The 15,048-nt window shown below is 38.3% G+C and overlaps 1 protein-coding gene and 1 long non-coding RNA gene across 2 annotated transcripts in view; one reads left to right on the top strand and one right to left on the bottom strand.

Moving 5' to 3' along the window:
* The window catches only part of LOC124398882, a 21,261-nt gene extending 11,060 nt beyond the window's left edge, over positions 1 to 10,201 (bottom strand). The window contains exons 1-3 of the long non-coding RNA XR_006928143.1: positions 10,073 to 10,201; positions 9,757 to 9,812; positions 9,176 to 9,353 (exon numbers count right to left, since the gene is read on the bottom strand). This is a non-coding gene — a long non-coding RNA (uncharacterized LOC124398882). The remainder of the gene's footprint in view (positions 1 to 9,175; positions 9,354 to 9,756; positions 9,813 to 10,072) is intronic.
* Positions 1 to 12,831, top strand: part of march9 (membrane-associated ring finger (C3HC4) 9) — a 15,902-nt gene extending 3,071 nt beyond the window's left edge. The window contains exons 2-4 of the mRNA XM_046869358.1: positions 9,204 to 9,359; positions 10,053 to 10,245; positions 11,709 to 12,831. Of these exons, the coding sequence (XP_046725314.1) occupies positions 9,204 to 9,359; positions 10,053 to 10,245; positions 11,709 to 12,043 (684 nt within the window). The 3' untranslated portion in view covers positions 12,044 to 12,831. The remainder of the gene's footprint in view (positions 1 to 9,203; positions 9,360 to 10,052; positions 10,246 to 11,708) is intronic.
* Positions 12,832 to 15,048: the final 2,217 nt, after the last annotated feature.

Below are 15,048 nucleotides of genomic sequence, written 5' to 3' on the forward strand. Positions count from 1 at the left end.
TTTACCGTCATGTGCGATTCTAGACAAAATTTACTTATCTAAATTTACCTTCATGTGCGATTCTAGACAAAATTTACCGTCATGTGCGATTCTAGACAAAATTTACCTTCATGTACGATTCTAGACAAACGATTCACCTTTGTATGTGAATTTAGACAATTCACCTTCATGTGCGATTTTGGACAAACAATTTGCCTTCACGTAAGATTTTACACATTTTAATGTCACTTTCTGTAACAATTCAGTCATATTCTCTCCCATCTGTGGGAAAAAAATATGACTCAGTGTGTGGGATCAGTGTGTTCCCAATCTAGCAACCCAGACATGCAGTAATCTTGTATTTGTTGTTGTCTCATTAGGGTTTTTGATACAGTAACTGAATTATTACAGTAAACAGCTTCTTTTTAAGCACTAAGTCCAGAATTCATCTGATGTTTCCATTTGTTAAGCATTAAATAAAAAAACCCCACAAGAAATAGAAACTTCCTTTAGTAGTTTGTAACATTTCTGTTTATCAACCAGGAAAAAAAAACATCCACCATAAATACATAAATAAACACAACACATTACAGAAAACTTACATTACCTTGTCCATGCTTACAGGTTTGTTCCTCTGCAACAAGAATCAGTTCATTATAAATTTTTAAGATTGTACAGATTATAGTGTATCATTTATCATGCGTGTATGATTGAACTGTTGCTATAGAAACGATAAGGGATTCGATCCGACGCATTATTAAAACGTTTGAATTACAGCCAAGACTTCTGTCAGAGCAACTGAATCAGCAGCTTCTGACCAATCAGAATGGAGAATTTAGCAAAGCACTACATAGTGACTATGATAGTAAAGAAATGTAAATCTGGAATGAACTGATGCCAGCATTGTTATTTACGTCACATATTTGCAGAAAAAAGTATCTATAAGGATTCTTTATAGATGCCATGTTATCTTTATAGCTATGAATATTGAATGTTGAATGGGATCCCGGGAACTTTTCTGCAATCGTCCACACGTCCAGATTCCGTATTATTTTGGTGAATTTCAATGGAGACTCTTAGATTGGGCTACATTGTTCTATCTTTCTAGACTATTCTTACTTTATTTCGAAGCTGTTCTGCCAATCAGTGAAAAGTCCTTATTAGGACAGAGAATATTCAGGAGGGCTAGCAGATGGATGACACACTGTTTTTGTTACAGACAGGATGGTGAATAGATGTTTGGTGTGCGGCCAAGATGTGAAAGAACAGATGCGCGGAAGTCAGTAAAGCTCGTCTAATGTAGGTTAGGTTTGGTCGTTGGCTGATTTTAAAACGCGGTGGTGTTTAAAAGAAAGAAATAATAATACAAAAAAACAGACACAATAGGATTTTTCAGGATTTTGTAGTCATCCTCTCACAGGTTAGATTATTTCCGATTTTAAAAACGTCTCATATGGCAACGGAACCGAGAAAGGGAAAAAAAGGAAGTCCAATAAATAAGACTCTTTAACAGCAATCTTGGATTCCCCCTCCCACAAAATCTCATTTCCGCCGCCTGATGTCCTTGATAAAGTGTTAGATGCCAGGTCCTGCATCTGTAATCGGTGTCTTTGATCATGGCGGGACCGTTATTGAATTATCGAATTATCCTGATAAAGTCCCAACAGGTGAGAAAATCACATCAGCTTTCTGTGTGTCAAATTATCTCAGTAAATATGATTAGTCAATGGATGGTGCAGTTTGGAATATCAGTCTTCATTAGCCCACTGTCAATGTGTCCAGATACATAAGATCAGAAGAAGATAAATAGCGCAGTCGTTTCCAGGTGGTAAATGGGAGGCTGTCTTTCAAACTATTCGGGGGCGCTTACATTTACTACATTCAGCTGATGATCTTGGTGCTTCTACAATCTGTAATTTCAGCAGTTTTATAAAATCACTATAAATCACATCGTGTGACATGTATGTAGACTTTGTGTATGTAGATGAAACCTGTTAAATCCTAGGCCACGACGTAGAGTAGTATAGAAGAATATGATGTCATCAGCATGCTCAAGCAATAAACAAACAGAGCGAGATGAATCATGGTTTGGTGATTGTGGTTTGTGTACTGAAAGAAGAAGAGGTTGGAGGAGGAGGAGGAGGAGGACATTGACTTGGTCATGGCTGGGGTTAGGAAGGGAAAAAGAGGTCTAACTGAATGGCAGTTTCATAAAGGGAGCTTGAGGTAAGCATTTCTAACTATAAACTTAGCCTACATGCAGAGTCAGACTATAGATTTGTGATAACTATAGATTTTAGAATCCCATGTACCGGTATTCCTTTTAGTTCCTGCGTGGTTTTTAAGTTTCAGCGGCATGTGACGTTCAACAATACACGATGTTGCATGTCACGTTCTTCAATACGTTCATGTCGCGTTTTTATTGGCTAGTCAGTAGTTGTAGCAGCAAACACACGGGGTGAGGGTGATACTACATTTCTGAGACTATGGTTGTCTTTGAACATTACAGTACAACATTTAGAAGCCACAACCTAAGAAATCTTTACGATCGTTTCATGTTGGTCTCATGGACGACCCAAAATCATAGTGTACACCACCGATCAGGTATAACATTATGAGTGGTGAAGTGAAGAACACTGATTATCTCTTCATCATGGCACCTGTTAGTGTGTGGGATATTATTAGGCAGCAAGTGAACATTTTGTCCTCAAAGTTGGCGTGTCAGAAGCAGGAAAAATGGGCGAGAGTAAGGATTTGAGCGAGTTTAATAAAGGTCAAATTGTGACGTCTAGACGACTGGGTCATCTCCAAAACTGCAGCTCTGGTCTGCAGTGGTCAGAATCTATTAAAAATGCTCCAAGGAAGGATCAGTGGTGAACCGGTGACAGGGTCGACTGGGTCACGGGCGGTCGAGGCTCATTAATGCAATATATATATATATATATATATATATATATATATATATATATATATATATTAAAACATACACACGTTTGTGCATCACAGTAATCGAAATCTTTATCAATCAACCGTTTACAACCAATAAATGTTTTTTTTATTTTATTTGGCACTGAATTTGATCCTATTGATTTTTGTCACCATGTTCTACAAACGACAAACCACATAATGATGCGAGTTACAGCGATTTTATGATGAGTAAGGGTTTTTTTTTAGGCATTCTGATTTATGTCAAGAAGCTTATGGCTTTATTAGCAGACCTCTCAAGATCATCCATTTCAACTCATGTAAAACATCTTCATGTAACTGGCTTTGTGTACAACAGGGGCATTGCGATGCCATAATACTTGTATCCATATTAGAATGGAATGGAATGTAAATTATTGTTATAGAAGCCTAATCACTACATTTTGACCAATCAGAATTGAAAACTCAAACACAAAGTGCTGACCTCATGCTCTGTACTGTAAAAAAGTGAAAGCTATGAGATCATTAAAAATGACCAAGTCTAGAAATGATTAAGGAATACAAGCAGCTGAGCAGATTCTGTGTTGAGATGATTGAACATCTTGGAGCGTTCGCTCTATAAGAATTATAATGTTCTATAGTTGGAGCAGCTTTGGCCCAAATAGTAGCCCCTCATCTACGACTGCGCAGGCTTTAATCGGCGATATCTGTTCCAGTATTTGCCCACAACGAACAGTTAGATGGAATAAGAGAGGATGGGTCAGTGCAGTCGCAAAACAACCCACTGTCAAATCTTCTCTGGGCTAGTTTGACTAGACTGGGTCTATCCCACTCCCACAGCAACACGAGACTTTTAGACGTGAGCTTTTCCAGACTAGAGATCAGACAGAATTAGCAGGAGGGTTTGTTTTTTGTCCTAAGATAATTTTATTACGTTTCTATTCTACTGGTGTTCTACTCGCATTTCTGCTTGACAGAAATTTGGAGCTCGAGCGAAAAAAAAAAAATCTAGCAGCTATTGTCAATGTTTCATACATTTCGCATTCTACATTCTCATCACACCTCAAATTCCCTCATGTGTTGGGGGTTGAGAACAGCGCTGCACAGTTAACAGATCAATGCTATTAATGCCCACAAATTGCTTTCTCTCTCTCCGTCTCTCTCTCTCTCTCCCTCTTTCTCTCGTGTTTATAAAGAGCAGGATTTTGTTAGCTAGCCTGCCATATGTTCCCCACCTATTCACCTTTTCCTTAATTTTCTCTGTACTCATCTCGTCATTTTTTTGTAATCATTTTTCATAAAGCTTGATATATTCCTCAATCTCTTTGAACAAACATATAACAATCGCTGTCGATTTCCCGCTTTAATCGAACTATGCAATGGACCACTTTTTATGCCATATTTCTTGGGATTCTATGTAAGCCCACCGCGATCGGTCTTCAGCTTGTGTTGTGTGTTCGGGATAAAAGTGAGCAGGGCTTTGAGAGATCTGCACAATATGTGCTGTGATTGCAGCTGGCTGTGCAATCTATTGGAACCTTGATGTGACATGGTTAAAGATCAGCCTTTGTTATTTATTAAAAAAAAATTATTAAATGTCCATTTGCTGGATTGTGTGAATGCTGTGATTCATCGAAGCTGGCACAGAAACACTCGTCTGAGATTGGATTGGACACGGCTGGACAGAGCACGCAATTAACACGTGTAGCTGATTACCAAACACTTCATATCTAGAGGTACATAAAACATGTTGAATTTATTTTAGACGATCCATAATCACCATCTTAAAGTATGTGATTACCAGAGACGAGTATTTTAACATGTACTGAGGGGGGATTTTTATAAAAAAGAATGTACATGAACATTTTATCCATATATAGTTACATTTAATATTGTACTTAAAGGGTATTTATAAAATGTATAGTGACGAATGAATTGATATTTTTTATCTATTCATTTCTGTAAAGCTGTGCATACAATGTCAACTTGATATTAAATTAGATCAAATTGATTTCATCCTAAAATCAACTCACTGAACGCTTTACCATGTGTAAAACCTCATATGCAGATTTCTCTTTATAGCCTGCAGCACACAAGTCCCTTTGCCAACTGTTACTACAGAGATAATCATATATTTAAGCATGGTATTAATATTAAACCTGGCACATACCTTGCAGTACGTCTGTTATAGAAAATCAATCGAAACTTTGACTAATCAGAACCAAGACTGATTTAACACTGCTTTGGTATTAATGGTTGCACGATCAGGCCACATTTGTAACCTATAATTAACTATTCACCTCTTCATGAAAGAATGAAAGAAAAATAATTTGTACCTTACAGAGTCCCAATTAGAACCCTGAAAGATTACACGAATTATGTCAGTAGGAGAACTTCAAATATCTAAAAGAGGAGGCTCAAACTCAAACACTAGTTAACATACAATTTATATATTTAAATGCTGTGATTTATTAAATAAAACTGCTGAGAGTTAGTAACCTTACAAAGGTACATTATTACTAAAGTAACTTGTTTTAAAACTTTGACCATCATTGATACAAGCATTTCTAGATGCATCACCAGCCGGAAGCTTTTTATTGCAGTTTAATCACGATTATTAACAACAGTCTGGTTGTTGATTGGGAATTAAATAAGGAAGCAGGAAACTTTTGTGGAACTTATTAACTGCTCATGCTCGGATCCTAATGAGATTCTAAATGAGTGCTTTATTAAAGGCAGGCACAGTAACAGAGTGAATCATTTACGCCGATAGGGAAAATTGTGTTTGTATTAACTGTAAAATATAAATATGCAGGCTTCCTAATTACAGTCACAAACATTTGGGTCTTTGGATTAGATTAGATCTGGATACCTCTGATGAAATAAAGTCATTTAAACCATTTCTCATTTCATTATAGCCCAATTGACTGAAACAGTTCTAGCCAGTTTGATAATGCACTAGACTTACAACCCGATTGTAGAAGCTAAAAGACTGCAACCAATTCTAGAACCCAAAGGACATGTAGCCAGTTCCTTAACCCTCTGGACTTAAACTTTATTCTAGAACCCAACAGACATGGAACCAATTGTAAAACCCAAAACACCTGCAATCAATTTGATATCCAAACTAACGACTTGAGTTGCTAACGATTTTAAAACTCAACGTACTTACAACTAATTGACCACTAATTCTACAACCCAATGGACTGTGATCTAGATGGCAATAGTTTTGCAACCAATTCCAGAACCCAAAAGACAACAAATTCTATAACCCAATAGATATATAACAAATTCTAGCAATTATTATTATTATAATCCAATTTTATAATGCAAACAACTTGAAATCAATTTTAGATTTTAAAGCAAACTTGCATTAGACTGGCAAACTATTCTAGAACCAACTTCTAAATCCCACTAGACCTGCAAACCATTTTAAAACCCAACTAATTAGTGTATTCTATAGCCATATGGACTGAGAACCAATTCTAGATGCAGTACCCTTCCAACCAATTCCAGAAACCAAGTCAATATACAATTTCTCCTAGCCATTTTCAGAGCCAATAGCAGCTTCGCACATTTTATAGTCCAGAGACAATATAACTAATTCTAGAACCAAATGATTTTGTAACCAGTTCTAACCAGTTCTATACCCAAATGCACTTACTGTAAATTCTAACCATATCAATACCGCATGTGGACTTACAACCCTTTCTAGAGGCCGGTGAACTTACAGGAAATACTAGAATGGAGATTTTCTTGTGCCGGGGGAATTCATGTCTGATGGGTTTGAGACCAGTATTGATTGTTTGGCTGAATGTAGGAGGGAAGCAGGAACAGCTCAACTCTTATTAACCTGCATGTTCTTCACATTACTCCACTCAGGCCTCTACACCAGCTTCATGCAAATGAGCAACTTTATGAGTAATATCTCATCTTATACATTCAGTCAGTAAGTTTGCTCAAATTGCCTTAACTGGATTTTACATAATATCATGGGGATTTTAATAGAGAAGGCAGGACACAGCTTTAAATATAAGAAAGAATAGCATAATGGTCACTGTAGCACAGTATGGTGGTTTTGAGTTGAGTTACACACATGCAGAGAGGATTTAATATTGAAATTGTGCACATTGGAAATTCAGACCTCGGGCAGAAATCGAGAATTAAAAGCTCTTCACAGGTTGGACGAGTGTTACGCACGATTCCCTTCTTCTTTTGGCTCGAACTGTATTTGAAGCTCATTTAACACCTGCTATCGCACTGAAATTCGTATTTTTAACTGGTTTTAGTTTACATGCATAAGACTAATGAGTGTAGGAGCCATTTTTGTTAACCCAAAGTAAATGTGCAGTGATTAATGTGAACTATTCACGCAGTAATTACACTCAGTCATTATACTCTACTCCCATGAAATGTTTATTTCAATGCCTTGCTTTTTCTCATTATTATATCTTTGTACTAGTGGTTTTATCTTCTGAGATTATGTTGCATCATTTGAAATGTAACCGCAAATAAGCACTTTTTTTTTTGCTTCTTTGTTTTGTTGTCAAATATATTGGGATAGAAATACGTGGTTCTTCCCAAACAAAGATGGAGACACACAATTGTACAGGATCGTTAGATGCAGTACCATGAACATTTTTCTTCACTTGAACCAAAAGATCTAAACCAAACTAACTTTACTCAATCTCCACAAGCACACTCCAAAATCTAGTGGAACATCTTCCCAGAAGAGTGGAGGTTACTATTACAGCATATGCGATTATGGATTTGGATGTTCAAAGATCACATATTAATCTTATGCTCAGGTGTCCACAAACTTTAGTTCACTGGGATGATTCACATAAATCAGAATATGAACCCAACAAGATCTACCTCATTTTGTTTAGAACCTATTTTTAACCTACCTTCTTAATATTTTTTCCGTCATTTCAGTACAACAATCTACAGCACTGTAACTAGGCTTCAACAACTTTTTGGGCGTATACTGCACTCCATGGGGAGGAGAAAATATTCCTTCTGTACCTGGTATGTATGATGCTGTTATATAGGGACATCGTGTGCGATTGGTTTAATATCAGGTGTGAACAGATGCCACAACGGTGGCTCACAGCTGGGTGCGAATCAACTGGGTGAAGCTCAGATACCTGCTGTTGTTTGAGTGCATACTCTGCTAAGTCTGTGTGAAGCAAATGCTCTTGTTCTCAAGCGGGAGTCCAATCTGAGATGTGGCATTGTACTTATATGTATATATTATTATACAGTGTATATATTTGTATTGTTATATATACACTATACTATACGTAATATGTGTTTGATTACGCTGACCTGTGAACTTTAGATATCTAGAAGTTACTTCTAATTCTGGAGATCAACAAATTTAAGCCATTCCCATAAAACCCAATGTATTTACAACTTTTATCCATTTAGCTTGCACCCAGTTATAGACTTCAATAGGTGTTCAACCCATTTGAGAAACCAATGGACCTCTAAGCAATTTTTTTACCTAATGGATGAACTCATTCAAGTATAATACAGGTGGTCCCTGACTTAGGATGGAGATGTGCTCCGATGACCCCATCGTAACTTGAAAAAAGTCGAGACATAATCCAGCCGACCCAGGAGTCTTAAAGAATACTGATCAGTGTATCATTATACGGTCATTTGTTAATAATTTAACAGGTTACAGTACATAATTTAGCAAACTGGAGAAATCCAAAGTACTGTAATTTATAAAGTTGACAGAATATATGTGTGTCAGCGAGCGTATGGACAAGAGAGACAAAAAGGAGAGAGACAAGAGCTAAAATTAGCCTTTGAAACCCCAAACCTCCGGTGCTGAGAGTAAAGCATCTCACATGTGTATCGTACACATAAAATGAAAATTTTAATCATTACAAAAATATATTTCGGGTCACCATCATCAATGTAAGGCCTAAAAATCATAAATCGAACCATACTAACTCAGGGACTACCTGTATTACCTCAGGTATAGCAGAGTGAATTCTAGAGCCCAAAGAAGTTATGGCTAATTTGATATCTCAATAGACTGAGAATCAATTCTAGAAAATCCAATAACTGTTATACCATATTCTAAAGCATAAAAGACAACTTATTTTAGCCAGCTGTAGAACCCACTTGACATATAACCCACTGGTCCTACAATAAATTCTGACCAATTCTGGAATGTAGATGTTTTGGGGGATTTGTTTCTGAGACCAGTATCGTTGGTTGGCATTCGGTATAACAAAAGGCCCATGACCTTACTCACTAATATTTTGTGATCATTTTTCCATCAGGGGGAGCTGTTGAGTCCATGCCGCTGCGATGGCTCCGTGCGCTGCACCCATCAGCCGTGTCTCATCCGCTGGATCAGCGAGAGGGGCTCGTGGAGCTGCGAGCTCTGCTACTTTAAATACCAAGTGCTGGCCATTAGCACCAAAAACCCCCTACAGGTGAGAGTTCAAGAACAAGTTTTGCAAAAAGAAAATATGATTTGCTTCCCTCCTCCCCCCGTTCCAACACCACCAACAACACTTGGCATAATCCATAAATATTCTGTTACTTCATCTTCTTTGAAACGTCCTTCGATTTCAAGACAGTAGCATGTGATCTATGATTCACTTTGCCCATAATGGATTTCCTGACTAAAACAGAGCATGGGGGAAGTCGATAACTTCAGACTGGAGTCATGCCAGCTCCAAGCACATCAATTAGGCAAATGAGTCATTGTTAAGTATTATGACACCCACAAGTTTGTGCATTTATTCTATAAATCTAATCTATAACATTAAATGCCAACGCACTAATATCACTTCCTATTATATTAAACAATAATGACATACTACCAACCTTCACGATTATCCTGGTGCAGTCTCGTCATTGACCTTCAGCTCTGATGTATTCCTCTAAAGACGGAAATACAGAATGTACAAACACGTGTATGAATGAGGATAGAATTGACAGAAACACATTAATAAACCCTGTGGTTCACAGAGCGGCTGTTCTAGAAAATGACACACATATGAAATAAGGTTTGTAACATCCAGGAGGCAATAATCGAAATTTTTTTGACCTATGGTAAAACAACACGATTGTCACATTTTGTCACACAATCAAACCAACGTTGCTTGGCTTTTGCGTTTCAGTGGCAGGCCATCTCTCTGACCGTGATCGAGAAGGTGCAGATCGCCGCCATCATCCTCGGCTCGCTCTTCCTCATCGCCAGCATCTCGTGGCTGGTTTGGTCGTCGCTCAGCCCCTCGGCAAAGTGGCAGCGTCAGGACCTGCTCTTCCAGATCTGCTATGGCATGTACGGCTTCATGGACATCGTGTGCATAGGTGAGAGCAGAAAGCGATATAATTAAACACACAGGGATCTGCTGGATGACCTTTACTGTGCTCATTACCGCGGCCACCAGCCATTAGCATTCGGCTGTTTCTGTACTTCGGGTCGACTTCAAGAGACTGTGACTCACGATGTGACTCATTTTACAATCATTTTCCTTTCAGCAAAATGAATGTAGTGTAGAACTGTTACTTAGATATTACACATATTACCTGTGATATGCCACATTACTGTACCGCATGAACCGTATGCACTCCTATAAGTCAGAAACCCACACCAAACTGTATTTGCCAAGCGCTTGTGATCAGTTGCACTCTCAGGAGAGAGTTTTGAGATTCACTGTTAGTAAATAATTCACTAATCTTGGAGCAGTCTAGAGCATTAGTAGAATTTGTGCATAGAATATTAATAAAGAGGTTTAAACTGAACCTATTGTATCAAGAGCTGGAAAATGCTGCAGGATTAAAGTGAACATTTTATTTGCTAGATTTTACATTTTTATTCACAGTCGTGCCGATTTAAAAATCATGCGGAGTAGACGCATTTAATCGACTTTCGAGGTCGTATAGTATACAGGCATTAATCTGTCTGAGGAGCTGGCAGTGAAACAAGAGCTGCAGATTAAATATCCATCAGCGACTAAGAAGCAGCTTTACATGAATAGATGAAACTGTGAATTTATTTCACTGAACAACCAAACTAACAAAGTGGAAGAAAGTCCTTTAGTCCAATTCTGTAGTAACGTTTGATATATTGTGAAAGTCCCATACTACATACTCCACATTACCCACAATGCATTGTGTTTAAACTGCAGACCAAATTAATAATTGCAAAAGTATTATCTGTCTGTTGTCTCTCTGTAGAACCATGCATTTTTCTTTCCATACATTGGTCCATCCAACTGTCCATCTATCCATCCATCCATCCATCCATCCAACTCTATCCATCTATTCCAAAAACATTCATCCATCAAATAGTCTATTCATCCATCCATCCATCCATCCATTCATCCATCCATCCATCCCATCCATCCATTCATCAATCCACCCAATTATCAAACTCCATCCATCTATTTAAAAAACATTCATCCATTAAATAGTGCATCCATCCATTCATCCATCCATCCATCAAACAGTACATCCATCCATCCATCCATCCATCCATGCATCCATCAAACTATTCATCTGTCCACCCAACTTTATATCCATTCAACTATTCATCCACCCATAAACCCAACTGTTTATCCATTCAACTATTCATCCACCCATCCGTTTCTCACTACTCCTCATTTCAGTGTACATCAGCACAAGTTGGGTGTTTTTTCTCTGAAACATTCCAAGATAAATAAGATAATTTCAGACAATTACATAAACAAACAAACAAATCCACTTATTTAAATGATGGAAATTTCCCACACTGGCCCTCATGTGAACTTATTAATCCATATTTCCTGCAGGTCTAATCATCCACGAGGGTTCATCTGTCTACCGGATCTTTAAACGCTGGCAAGCTGTCAATCAGCAGTGGAAAGTACTGAACTATGAAAAGGCCAAGGACTTGGGGGAGCCGATTAGCTCGAGCAGTAAGGCGACGGCGCGTGGTTCGCGCTCCAACCCTCACAGCCTGGGCAGTGGCAGCAGGAGGAACCAGCGCATACGGAGGCTCAGGACTATCCTCAACCACCACTGCGGCTACACCATCCTGCACATCCTGAGTCAGATGAGGCCCAGCGAAGCACGCCTCGCCTCCACCTCCAACCGCGAGGTTGTCATGAGGGTCACGACGGTATGAGGACGGCGGTGCATTCGCTCTGATCTGCCGAGACACGGCGTGCAGAGACTTGTTCTGAGCAGCAGCTGTGCCGAGACTCATCTGGTGACGTCTCGCTCGTGTTTCTTGGGCGGCGTGAAACACGCACGTGTCAATAAATGGGAATCTGAACATAAAAAAGCGGGGAACTTTGGAATTACATGGTTCATAAAAAAAGAACAAAAAAAAAAAACCAAAACAAAACCCCCCACCACAAATACACACAAGAAAGGGAACTGTCTTCGTGATCTGACACACAAGCGCATTTTTATTTCGTCTCCTCTCTGGTGTCGTTTTATACCACTATGGTTTTTACTATGTTTCATTTTCTAAGGGGAGTGTGGTTTTATGAACGTACGCTGCTGTACTGAATATAACGGCTTAAAAAAAAAAAAAGGACAGTGATGTTTACCTTCAATTGAGCAAGAAATAAATAATAATAATAAAAACAAAAAACGAACCGTAACCAAACCGTCACAAATGCACAACAACCAGGGAGCAAAGAATTCTTTACAATACCAATAAATACATTTAATACGAATATCATGAAAGGGGTAGGGTGCAATAAGATAAAAATAGAGGGATTATACAGATTGTTAAGTACATAAAATATTTAAAGGATTGGGATCTTCTCTGCAATAAAGATACCTGTACATTTTTGCAGTGAACTTTGCATGAGGGTAAAGTTTTGTGCCTCCTCGACACGAGGATATGATGAATCTGTTTTCATTTCGAATGGTGCTTGTTTTAATAAACACTGCTATTCATCAGGTGTTTGTGGGGGTCCCCATCTCTAATCGGCGAACCCGTAACCGTTGACGTGGCTAATCGAATTGGAGGGTATTAGGCGTCCAGTAGGGGGCAAAGACATTTTCTCTTGAACAATGAACCAATGAAGGTAAATTCAATTGAGAATTCTAGACAATACATACACGTATAAATCTTAATAATAACACTCACTCGCTCTGCTTTAGCTTTTTAAATGCATTAGTGGTGTGCTTTATAGCGCATGGACCAACACAGCAGGGGGATTTGGTGAAACTCATTAACCTTAAAGGTGAAGGGGATTCTTCAAGGGAATTTAAATTCTATAGTTCTTTTAACGAAGCTGTGGATGTAGATTTAGAATATGAACGAGCAATAAGCGATCGAGGTAAAACACAAGGAAGTAATGAAGAAAAAAAAAGCCCCCGTAATATTCACAATTAATTAAAATCTAAGAATTGATTGACGGTATGAACGGGCAGTTTGGACTAGATAGAAATCAGCTTTTTCAGATCACAATGGTTCCACCAAACATGAATCTAGTGGGAAAATGGGATCACAATTTGAATGTTTAACCAGCACATAGACATGACGGTCTGCTGTCCACATACTTTTGGAGCAGGCAGAAACCTGAGCTCAGGATCGTACGAGGACCCTGAGACAGTAACTCTACACACTGCACCACCCAAATATTGATTTCTTTTCTCTTCGAAAGACAGAATCTACAAGCACTTTTATACCAGTTTCTAAAAACCAGGAAAGATATGATTCTATTTCGGATAAAAGAAAAAAATGTGAAAATTAGAAAGTACAAAATGAAAGTAGGAACAAAAGCCATTTAGGCTGACATAATGTAGAGGTCATGGCCTTGCAAATGCCCCCGACTCCGACCGTTCTCTACTTTCTGATTGCTTTTAGTAAACTACCCTCATTTCCAGCCATAATGAGCTCTGTAATGGCTGCACAGGCCGATTTGGCGTGTCGTTAACACGGCCCTACGCCCTGCTCGTGAAATGAGCTATCGGAGTGATGTATTTAAGATTTGTTTAATCATCGTGTAAACATGAATGACGCTCATTCTGGAGGGACAATACGGTGATACACATTCTGGACATGAACACTTTTGGAATCATTGTTTCTTGTTCATTTCCTAAAAAAAAATTATCGAGAAATGTATGGAAACAGTACACACGATAGTACAGTACAGGATAATCCATCTCATTTTTGTCTCAACTCACAGGAAAGTAGAGTCATCATCTTTGAAACCAAATTTGATGAGCTTCAGTCAAAAAAAATAAAAAAAATAATATATATATATATATATATATATATATATATATATATATATATATGTATGTATATATATATATATATATATATAAACCGAAAGTGTTGAATTTTACAACAAACAATTAAGTCATTAACATCATTTCATCTTTGTATGCATAATGATTATAAAAGTGTTTCCTCAGACTCATTACTGAGGCAAAAATAAACAAGCAAGTGATGCCACATGAAGTCTAGGGCATTAGTAAAGTCAGGTACTGACATGGGTGAGGTGAGGAGGCCTGGGATGTGGTTAGCAGATACATTCACCCCAAAGATGTTCAACAGGATTGAGGCCAGTAAAGATTCAAAGTAATTGTGTACCTCTAACTTTGTGCTAAGAGATAGAGGGAAGAACCACATATGGTTCGAATGGTCAGGTGTCCCAATACTTTTTCCATAAAAATGAACTACAAGACAGCTTTACTCATTCTGATTAGAAAATGCAGACCTCTTTCTGGAAATCTCTCCGCCGTGTTTTCTTCCGAATCCGATCAGCAAAATGAAGGATGCGAGAATTAGATCAAATGCATTAGCTTAGATTAGATTCAGCTCAGCAGGGGTGGCAAGGCTTCACGAATGGGGGTCGGATTTATTGACAAATTCACCCGTAGTTTCTCCCCAAACTCCTCTTCTTTGCACATTTTTCTTGTGCCCTGCACAAAAACACCTGATCAAACCACTGAGCTGATTACCGGACCCACTGAAGCAACACGGTCGTGTGGACACGGAAATGTGAGAACGTGGCCTGGGACTTGCTGCAGGAGGAGGTTTCGTTAGGTTCACTCATCCATTTGACGTTGATGTGGTATGGGATAGTTTTGTACAACCTTCAGCAAACAAAAGTCTTTTGGGTTTAGGGATTAAGGTATAGGAACCTTGCGACTACAAACACT

This window comes from Silurus meridionalis, chromosome 16, assembly GCF_014805685.1.
Source record: "Silurus meridionalis isolate SWU-2019-XX chromosome 16, ASM1480568v1, whole genome shotgun sequence".
Lineage (NCBI taxonomy): Eukaryota > Metazoa > Chordata > Actinopteri > Siluriformes > Siluridae > Silurus > Silurus meridionalis.